Genomic DNA, 11,145 nt, shown 5'->3' with positions numbered 1-11,145 from the left:
TATGGTTTTATTAATCTTCCTACAACTATACTTAACCCAGGGACTGCAAGGTGGCTGCAGCCTAAGCAAATCACACCAAACATTCACACAGTGAGTGTGGGGCGGGGGGTTCTTACACTAGCTCAGCTTGTTTACTCAGAGCTGGTGTTCTAATCACAAGTCATGCCTCAAGCCTGATTTTTTTACCCCCCACCCCGCTACGGTCTTGAGTCTTCAACTCAGAAGCCTAGGAGCTACCCCTGAGCAACTTTTGCTCAAGGCTAGCACTAGGTATCACTTGAGCCACAGCACCATTTCCAGCTTTTCCTGTGATTAATTGGAGATAAGCATGTCAGGAACTTTCCTGCCCAGTCTGGCTTTGAACCACAATCCTTAGATCTCAGCCTCCTGAGCCACCAGCACCTGGCTTAAAGCATGATTTTTGTTTACTTGGAGATCGAGTCTCAGACTTTTCTGCCAGGCTGGCTTCGTTGAGCTTCAATTCTCCAGGTATCAACCTCCCGAGTAGCATGAGCCACCCAGCAACGTAATATTTTAAATTTTAGTGAAATATGTGTAATTTTTGGTTGGGTGCCGGTAGCTAAGTTGACAGCCACATGTTAACTGTCAGTGCACTGCAAGCACCCGCTGAAAACTGCCCCACCCTCCGAAACGAGTTTCTACGCCTCCCAGCCTTGGAACTACATATCCCAGAAGCCTTCAGTCCAATACCACTTCCTGTCTATGACGCATTCCGGTCCAAAGACAGAGGTGGCGCGAGACCTGGTTTCCGGGAGATGCTACCGGTTTGCGGAGAAAAAAGCATGAAGTCCTCAGGTGAAACAATGTAAACAGACGTGGAGAACTCTAAGGCGCTTCTCCACAGGTACCAGAAGTATGTGTTGTTTTCTTTGCCGAGTGAAGGGATGCAGTCTAAAGCCGGGGCCTGCGCTTGAGGCCGTCAGGTTCTAGACTGTTAATGGGTGTCTGGGCTCTGGACTACATGTCCCAGAGTGCACCATACCTGAGGCAACTTCCTGTCCTCTGTACGACTTCTTTGCGGACCGTTGAGAGATCGCTTGAAGTCACCGTGAAGGGTTCGATGGTTTTTAGATTTCAGGATCCGACAAAGGTGAGTCTGAAGCCGGGAATCTGAAGGACTTGGGGCTAGGAGGAGAGGCGGTGTGGTAGGCGTGCAGTGAAGAGCGTGCCGGTGAGAGAACAGGAAGTCCAGTTGTGAAACTCATAAAGGGGGCTGCAGGTGATGGTGGCCGGGGCCGTCAGGGTGTGTGAGAGAAATTGTGGCTCTCTTGTTTATTACTGCTGTTACTATATGAGTGACTGTTGTGTAAACGTGGTGACAAGCAGCTGTGGGGACCAAAAAGGAAAAATCATTGTGGTGAGTGATGTCAGGGAGTGAGAATGGAGCCTAAGGCGATCCCCCCCCCCACCCCCCCCCCCCCCCCCCCCCCCCCGTCGTGGGGCCTGCACTCTGGGCCTGGGCACCTGCCACTCGGCTCTTAGCTCAAGGCTAGCGCTCTACCACTTGAGCCACAGCGCCACTTCCGGCTTTTTTCTTTTTGCTTATGTGGTGCTGAGGAATCGAACCCAGGGCCTCATGCATGCGAGGCAAGCACTCTACCACTGAACCACCTTCCCAGCCCCCTAAGTCGAGCTTTAACTAGCGACTGCAAAGGCCAAAAAACAAACAAAAAATAAAAAGAAACAACAGCAAGAAAACCCCACACAGCAGCACAATCAGGAGACTTAAGAGATTGGAGGAAGAGTTATTATCTGCACCAAATTAGGAGATCATTGGAATTATTACCAAAGTAATATTCTCTGTGATGGAAGAAAGTGTATTTGGGAAGCATAAACATCTGTAAGATGGAAAGCGTTTTTTTTTTTTTTTTTTGAGTGAGGCACATTTCTGAGCATGCTTACATGTAAGGTGTTAATTTATATTTGAAAAAGGAAAGATGGTCACTTTTCTGTGCCTGCCAAACTCAAGGTCATAAAGTACATTTTCAACAAGGTTAAGATTGGTGGCATACTCTGTTCAATATTATGGGCTGAGATTAGTCTAGATCGCCTGAAAGGATAAGGAATCATGTTTTGGCTTCAGTGCTGTGAAGTCAGGATCTCTGTGACATTAAGGGGAATGTAACCCTAATTGGTCTTATGCAGACTTCAGGTGAAAGATAGGGAACATAGTTTTGCTACATTATGCTACTTCTTAACTTTGGGATTTAATTTTTTCTCTTTGGACCTAGTATGGTTAGTACTTATTTGACCTAGTATAGTTAGTATTTATTTGTTTTGTACTTGATTTGTGTTGAAATGTGGGAGATGTATTGACATCATCTATGATTAAAGAAATTTTATGTAAATTGTAATATCTGCTTAGTGAAAGCTGCAGTTGTGTGTGTGGAGGTGTTTGGAAATGAACTCACACCTTGTGTATGCTAAACAAATGTTTACCACTCAGTTGCACCCCAGCTTAACTGTTGCAGTTTTGCTAGCTGATGTATAGATATTCCTACTGCATGTGCTTACTGTGAATTGTAGACTATACTATTTTCTTTATTGAAAATTTTTGTCATATATGTGTGTCTCCACAATTAATTGTGTATGTGTGTGTGTGTGTGTGTGTGTGTGTGTGTGTGTGTGTGGCCTTTTTGTTCAAGGCTGGTGCTCTACTACTTGAACCATGCTTCCAGCTCCCTGAATCCATATTTGTTGTTGTCATCCTAGAGCAGGACTCAATGTTGGTCAGGACTATTTACTTGGGCTGGGAAGGTGGCTCAGTGGTAGAGTGCTTGTCTTGCATGCATGAGGCCCTGGGTTCGATTCCTCAGCACCACATAAGCAGAAAAAGCCAGAAGTGGCGCTGTGGCTCAAGTGGTAGAGTGCTAGCCTTGAGCTGTGGGACAGCGCCCAGGCCCCATGACAGGCAAAAACCAAAAAAAAAAACCAAAAAAACTATTTACTCACTTCTGCAAGTCTTTACATTGATTGAAGAGGCTGCAGTGACAATGTAAGAAAGCAAAGACAAAGAGTGTGGTGGAGCTTGCTATATCTCTTAATTTAAACCTTGTTTTAAAAATGTAGAATGGTTACTTATTACTTCTGAAATGAAGCTATAACCCCAAAGCCTTTTTTTTAGGACTGTTGCCAGAACTGGGAGGGAACTGACAGTCTACCTGGGCCAAACACTCCATAATTTGTGTCCCAGAAAAGGCTACTTAGTCATCTCACTAAATGTATCTAATCAGGATGATTTGGGCCTCATAATTACCTTTGGTTTTGTGGTATGTTTTCGATGAAAATGAAAATGGCAAGTGTCATAGACCTTGTTGGACATGGAAGAGGTAAAAGGCACTGTCTTTAAAGTACTCAGGAGATGATTGGGTAAGCATATTTGGAGAGTTCCATTGTCCTCGAGGTGACCCTGGGGATTTCCAACTGAGGGTCTGTATAGTTGTAGGGGACATTTAGGGCAACCATGGTTTTATATCTTGATTTATATCTTGATCCTTCATGACTTCGGCACAATCCGTTGGGTTGAAATACCATTATGTTTTAGTTATGTCTCTGGTTTTGGATAGGGCCAGGATTTCCTCAGATTCCCACTGACCTTCCAGCGGAGGAAAAATGATCTTGTCGTTTGTCTGTGAAAACTCTAAGGAAAATTTGACCTACCATAATTCTTTCCCTTTTGCTCTGTTTTCTCAGGACTCTGCTTTGCCAAGAAAGAAATCCAGAAGACCTGTTGACTCTTGGAATTTTAAATCATGGCCCATGTGAGTTGGAATCTTCTCCAAAAACACTTACGTATATCATGTGGTTTTTTTTGTTGTTTTTTTTTTTGTCAGTCGTGGGGCTTGAACTCTGGGCTTGGGCTCCGTCCTTGCACTCTTCAGCTCAAGGCAAGTGCTCTACCACTTGAGCCACAGCACCACTTCCAATTTTTTAGTGGTTTATTGGAGGTAAGAGTCTACGGACTTTCCTGCCCGGGCTGGCTTTGAACTGTGATCCTCAGATCTCAGCCTCCTGACTAGCTAGGATTACAGGTGTGAGCTACCAGTGCCCAGCTTCATGTGAATATTTTTAATTTAATTTTTGACTTACCATATATTAATATGAGAGTTTTGTTGTGATAATACATACATGCACAGTGTACTTTGAACATAACCCCCTATAATTACATTCCCATATTCTCATAGTTCCTTTCCTAATCCCCCACTTTTCAGTGTTTACTGATTTCTGACTTAATATGTCACATATATATATAGTATATATGTGTGTATGTATATGCACATATATGTGTTTATGTAGGTATATGTGTGTGTGTGTGTGTGTGTATATATATATATATATATATATATATATATATGATATGTATCATACCTTGATCCTCTTTACTCCTCAGTATCCTTCTTTCCTTTTCCCCTAAGTTCTGTGACTTAGCATGAACAAGTATTTGTTTTTTGAGCTTGGTTTAACGTGATCAATAAGAAAGTCTCCAGTTCTCTTTTCTTGAAAATGACATAACAATTTCACTTTTAGAATGAAACATACTTGGTCACAGTAAATTATCTTTTTCTAAGGTGTTGTGGAATTCACAAGTATTTTTATTAAGAATATATGTGTATGTTTATCAAAAAGATTGGCCTGTAATTCACTTTTTTTTTTTTTTGGTCCGGTCGTGGGGCCTGAACCCTGGGCCTGGGCACTGTCCCTCAGCTCTTCAGCTCAAGTCAAGCGCTCTACCACTTGAGCCACAGTGCCACTTCTAGTTTTCTGAATGGTTTATTGGAGATAAGAGTCTCATGGAGTTTCTTGCCCAGGCTGGCTTTTGAACCACGATCCGCAGATCTCAGCCTCCTGAGTAGCTAGGATTACAGGCATGAGCCACCGGTGCCTGGCTAATTCACTTTTTTTGTTGTTGTTGTGTCCTTGTCTGGTTTTGGAAATGAATATTAAACTGGCTTCAGTTATTTGGCATTATTTTTTCCCTTTCCATTTCATAGAAAATTTTGAAATGTATTGGTGTAAATTCTTTTTATTTATTTATTTTGCCAGTCGTGGGCTTGAACCTCAGGGCCTGATCAGTATCCCTGAGCTTCTTTTTTTGTTCAAGGCTACCACTCTACTACTTGAGCCACAGCGCTACTTTTGGCTTTTTTCTGGTACTAGGGAATGAAACTCAGGGCTTCATGCATGCAAGGCAAGCACTCTATCACCAAGCCACATTCCCAGCCCTCTAGTCACACATATTTCTCTTTTTTAAAAAAATAATTTTTTAAGCTGGGCGCCAGTGGCTCACGCCTATAATCCTAGCTGCTCAGGAGGCTGAAATCTGAGGATCATGGTTCAAAGCCAGCCCTGCCAAGAAAGTCCATGAAACTCTTATCTCCAGTAAACCACCAGAAAACCGGAAGTGGCGCTGTAGCTCAAGTGGTAAAGCGGTAGCCTTGAGCTGAAGAGCTGAGGGACAGCGCCCAGGCCCAGAGTTCAAACCCCACGACCAACCAAAAAAAAAAACACATTTTTTTTTTTTACTGAGATTGTGCTTACATAAATTTCACAAATTTCACAGTATTGTGGAATAATGATACTTAAAGTCACAAATACATTTTAACCTGCACAAGGCAAATTGTCATTATCATAGTCTATAAAGTTTATGAATTCTATAAGCTTTGACAATACAACTATTTCTTCTATGGGGCTGAGTAGATGGCTCAGCGGTAGAGTGCTTGCCTCGCAGGCATGAGGCCCTGCATTTGATCCCTCAGCACCACATAAAGAGAAACGGCTAGAAGTGGTGCTGTGGCTCAAACAGTAGAGTGCTAGCCTTGAGCTGAAGAGCTCAGGGACAGTACCCAGGCCTAGAGTTCAAGTCCTACAACCGACCAAAAAATAAAAATTAAAAGCTATTTCTTCCACATCAGGTGATATGTACATTTCTTTCCTTTTGCTTAGTGTAAGCTATTCCCTCTTTCCCTCTCATTCCCTCCCTCCCATAACTGTGCTTGAGTTGTTTATTTCATTTTCATCAACGTCCAGTGCAGCTGATGGGCCCCTCTGTTGTATATTTTCCCCTGTTTCCCTCTGATTCTGTGCCCTCCTCCTAGCTTCCCTCAGATATGCACCTATATCTATACCATATGAGGTAAAAAACATGGAGTCCTTTAGGAATATGACAAATTAAGTAGAGGTCTTTTGTTTCGTGAGTCTAACTTACTTTGTCATAATCTCCTTGTATTTTGAATTTAACAGCCACATATCAGGGAGACTATGTGCTGTGTGTCTCTTTGCTCTTGGTTTACCTTGTTCAAAATGATTCGCTCTAGTTCCATCCATTTTCCTGTGAATGCCATTATTTTGTCCTTTCTAATGGCTGCATAATATTCCATTGTATATAGGACCACAATTTTTGGATCCATTCATCTGTAGTGCAGCACTGAACATGGAGGTACATGTGTCCTTGTATCCTGGTTCCTCTCCTGGGCAAGAATGGTATGGCTGGGTTGGAGGGGAAGTCCATATTTAGCTCTCTGAGGTACCTCCAGACTGCTTTCCAAAGTGGTTGTATTAGTGTACATTCCCACCAGCAATGCAATAGGGTTCCTCTTTTTTTGGGGGGGCGGGTCCGGTCGTGGGGCCTGAACTCTGGGCCTGGGTGCTGTACCTCAGCTCTTCAGCTCAAGGCTAGCGTACTACCACTTGAGCCACAGCACTACTTCCAGCTTTTTTCTTTTTGATTATGTGGTACTGAGGAATCGAACCCAGGGCCTCAGGCATGCAAAGCAAGTGCTCTACCACTGAGCCACCTTCCCAGCCCCTAGGGTTCCTCTTTGTCCACAGTCATGCCAGCATTTGTGTTGACTGAATTTAGGATATGGGCCATTCTGTCTGGGTTAAGGTGATATCTCAGATTTGTTTGTATTTGCATTTCCTTTACTGCCAGGGATGATGAACATTTCCTCATGTGTTTCTTTGCCTTTTTTTTTTTTTTTTTGGTCAGTCATGGGGCCTGAACTCTGGGCCTGGGCTCTGTCCCTCAGCTCTTCAGCTCAAGGCTAGCACTCTACCACTTGAGCCACAGCACCACTTCTGGCTTTTTCTGCTTCTGTGGTGCTGAGGAATCGAACCCAGGGCCTCATGCATGCAAGGCAATCATTCTACCATTGAGCCACCTTCCCAGCCCCCTTTGCCATTTTTATCTCTTCTTCTGAGAAGTCTCTTTAGTTCTCTTGTCCATTTAATGATCGGTTTGTTAGATTTGGGAGGGATTGGTTTCTTCAGTTCCCTGGATATAATAGATATTAGGCTTTTGTCTGATATATTGCTGGTAAATTTTTTTTTTTTTTTGGGTCCGGTCGTGGGGGCTGAACTCTGGGCCTGGGCGCTGTCCCTCAGCTCTTCAGCTCAAGGCTAGCGCTCTACCACTTGAGCCACAGCGCCACCTCTGGCTTTTTTCTTTTTGCTTATGTGGTGCTGAGGAATTGAACCCAGGGCCTCATGCATGCAAGGCAAGCGCTCTACCACTGAGCCACCTTCCCAGCCCCTGGTAAATATTTTTTCCCAATTGGTTGGCTGTCTTTCTAGTTTGGTAGCTATGTCTTTAGATGTACAGAAACTTTTTTTTTTTTTTTTTTTAATTGCTGGTCATGGGGCTTGAACTCTGGGCCTGGGCGCTGTCCCTTAACTCTTCAGCTCAAGGCTAGCACTCTACCACTTGAGCTACAGCTTACTTCCAACTTTTTCTGCTTATGTGGTACTGAGGAATTGAACCCAGGGCCTCATGCATGCAAGACAAGCACTCTACCACTAAGTCATCTTCCCAGCCCTTACAGAAACGTTTTATTTTAAGTTAGTCCCATTTGTCAAGTCTCTCTACAGTTTGTTGTGACCCTGCAACTCTGTTCAGGGAGTTCCTGCCTGTGCCTATAAGTTCAAATGTCTCTCCTACTCTGTCCTGCAGTTTCAGGTTTGATGTTAAGGTCTTTAATCAATTTTGAGTTGATGTTTGTGGATGGTGACAGGCTGAGGTCCACTTTTAGTTTTCTGCATGAGTCACACATACTTCTTTTTTTTTTTTTTTTCAAATTTTTTTATTATGATTAAGAGGTTACATAAAAATTCCCAAATTTCACAGTATTGTGGGATAGTAATGCTTAAAGTTACAAACACATTTTAACTTTCATGGAGCAAATTGTCTATCATGGTCTATAACATTTATGAGTTCTATGAGCTTTGCAATACAGTTATTTCTTCCACATTGGGTGGTATGTACATTTCTTTTGTTTTGCATAGCATCAGCTGTTCCCTCTTTCCCACTTGTTCCCTCCTTCCCATTGCTGCCATTAAGTTGCTTAGTTCATTTTGATCAATGTCCAGTGCAGCTGATGGGTTCCACTGTTGTATGTTTTTCCCTGATTCCCTCTAGTTCTGTTTCCTGGTTTCCTTCCAGTGTGCACATATATACCATATATGTGATCAGCAGCATGGGGTTATTTAGTAGTGATTCAACCAGATGAGTGGAAGTCCTTTGTTTCTTAAGTCTTATTAATTTTGTCGTATCACCTTACATTTTGGATTTAGCATCCATTTATCAGGGAGACCACGTGCTGTCTGTCTCTTTGCTCTTGGCTTACCTCGCTCAACATGATTTCTTCTAGCTCCATCCATTTCCCTGAAAGTGCCATTATTTTGTCCTTTCTAATGGCTGCATAATATTCCATTGTGTATAGATGCCACAATTTTTGGATCCATTCATCTATGGTGGGACATCTAGGTTGTTTCCATATCCTGGCTATTAGTCACACATATTTCTAAGTCATTTCCTCCCTTACCATAGACTACCAACTCGAGTTTTTAATTTTTTTTCCTTTTATCAGTCATGGGGCTTGAACTCTGGGCCTGGGCCTGTCCCTAAACTCTTCTGCTTAAGGCTAGCACTCTACCACTGGAGCCACAGTACGACTTCTGGTTTTCTGGAAGTTTATTGGAAAAAAAGAGTCTCATGGACTTTCCTGCTAGGCTGGCTTTGAACTGTGATCTTCAGATTTCAGCCTCCTGAGTAGCTAGGATTACAGGTGTGAGCCACTGGTGTCTGGCCTAAAGAATTTCTTGATGCAGTCAAGTCAAATTCAACTTCCATCCTGCCATGGTGGGGGCTGGCCCAGATGACTGCCAAAGCAAGCTTGCCGCTCATGGGCCCTGGGTCTCTTACCTTGGGGCCTGGGGATAAATTTGGCTGCAGATATTGTGAAGAAGAAAATTTTAAAAAAAGAAAAGAATTTCTTTAAAATTTACCATTCACCATTCACATTAGTGTTTTTCATTTTAGCAAGTGATGACGTTCAGAGATGTGGCCATAGATTTTTCCCAGGAGGAGTGGGAGTACCTGAACCCAGAGCAAAGAAACTTATATACAGATGTGATGTCTGAGAATTACAGCAACCTTGTCTCAGTGGGTAAGAACAGATTTAAACTCTGCAAATGCTTGCATTTTGTATTGTCAATTACTGGATTATTTTTCAGATGTGTGTAGGGGTTTCTGGACAGTGTGTTTTGTAAAGTTAGCAATAGTGGTCATCACTGGGGACCTCTCCATCCTTTAGAAATTCTGTATCTTGGGGCTGGGAAGATGGCTCAGTGGTAGAGCGCTTGCCTTGCAGGCCTTAGGCCCTGGGTTCGATTCCTCAGCACCACATAAGCAAAAAGAAAAAAGCCGGAAGTGGCGCTGTGGCTCAAGTGGTAGAGCGCTAACCTTGAGCTGAAGAGTTGAGGGACAGCGCCCAGGCCCAGAGTTCAGGCCCCACGACCGGACCCCCCCCCCCCCCAAAGAAAAAAAAAGAAATCCTGTATCTTATTTTCTTGCCCTTGTTTTCTTGCCCTTCTAGCCATTGTCTCTCTTCCTTAAACAAGGGACTAGAGGCAAATTCTGGAATCCTTGCCCATGTGTTTATTTCCTGTTTTTAATCTTTTGGGCAGGACTTTATATTTATCAACCACATGTGTTCTCCTTATTGGAGAATGGTCAAGACCCCTGGTTAGATTTGAGTGATGAGACAAGAAGACTTTACCCAGGTGAGTGAGGGCTGAGGGATAGGGTAGCCTTCATTACAGATAAAAGTCTAGTGCTTGGTGAAGCTGCAATGTCTCTGAATGAGCAGTCTAGAATATCTTCTCACTGGCCAAAGGACTTAGATAAAGCAATAAAGCTTTGCTTAAGATGTCTGTAAGTCTTTTCAAGAGAAGTCTGCCTGCACTCCAGATACCACTGCTTTTTTGTGCTCCTATTCCCCCTCACATTAAGGAAAAATAAGTGGCATTCTTTTTGTTGTTGTTGTTGGTCATGGAGCTTGAACTTCTGGCCTGGGTACTGTTCCTGAGCTCTTTAAACTCTAAGCTAGCATTCTATCATTTTTGAGCCACAGCTCCACATCCGGTTTTCTGGTGGTTCATTGGAGATAAGAATCTCACGGGTGGGGCTGGGAAGGTGGCTCAGTGGTAAAATACTTGCCTTGCATTCATGAGGCCCTGGGTCTGATTCCTCAGCACCACATAAGCAGAAAAAGCCAGAAGTGGCACTGTAGCTCAAGTGGTAGAGTGCTATTCTTGAACTGAAGAGCTGAGGAACAGTGCCCAGGCCCAAAGTTCAAGCCCCACGACCAGAAAAAAAAAAAAAATCTCACAGACTTTCCTGCAGACTTTATTGCCCAGGCTGGCTTTGCACCACGATCCTTAGATCTTAGCTCCTGAGTAGCTAGGATTACAGGCTAGAGCCACCAGCACCTGGCTGTAAGTGTATTTTTTTTTTTTTTTTTTTTTTGTCGTGGGGCTTGAATTCTGGGTCTGGGTACTGTCCCTCAGCTCTTCAGCTCAAGGCGAGCACTCTACCACTTGAGCTATAGCGCCACTTCATACCTGGATTTTTTTTAAACAATTTTCTGTCCCTCTTATGACTCAACTCTTTTTTTTTTTTTTTTGCCAGTCCTGAGACTTGAACTCAGGTCCTGGACACTATCCCTGAGCCTCTTTTGCTCAAGGCTCTACTACTTTGAGCCACAGCCCCACTTCCAGCTTATCTTTTTTTTTTGTCGGTCATGGGGCCTGAACTCTGGGCCTGAGCACTGTCCTTCAGCTCTTCAG

At 43.4% G+C, this 11,145-nt stretch overlaps 1 protein-coding gene and 1 non-coding gene across 2 annotated transcripts in view; both read left to right on the top strand.

Moving 5' to 3' along the window:
* The first annotated feature begins 872 nt into the window (after positions 1 to 872).
* LOC122097467 (zinc finger protein 420-like) overlaps positions 873 to 11,145 on the top strand; it is a 67,917-nt gene continuing 57,644 nt past the window's right edge. Inside the window, 4 exon segments of the mRNA XM_042667974.1 lie at positions 873 to 1,111; positions 3,715 to 3,782; positions 9,338 to 9,464; positions 9,985 to 10,080. Of these exon segments, the coding sequence (XP_042523908.1) occupies positions 3,774 to 3,782; positions 9,338 to 9,464; positions 9,985 to 10,080 (232 nt within the window). The 5' untranslated portion in view covers positions 873 to 1,111; positions 3,715 to 3,773.
* Positions 9,122 to 9,256, top strand: LOC122097633. The gene has a single exon (XR_006145554.1). It is a non-coding gene; the product is annotated as a small nucleolar RNA SNORA5 (small nucleolar RNA).

This window comes from Dipodomys spectabilis, unplaced genomic scaffold (assembly GCF_019054845.1).
Source record: "Dipodomys spectabilis isolate Male_0828 unplaced genomic scaffold, ASM1905484v1 ptg000422l, whole genome shotgun sequence".
NCBI lineage: Eukaryota > Metazoa > Chordata > Mammalia > Rodentia > Heteromyidae > Dipodomys > Dipodomys spectabilis.
The sequence above is the reverse complement of the archived record's forward strand: the minus strand, read 5'-3'. Positions and strand labels throughout refer to the sequence as shown.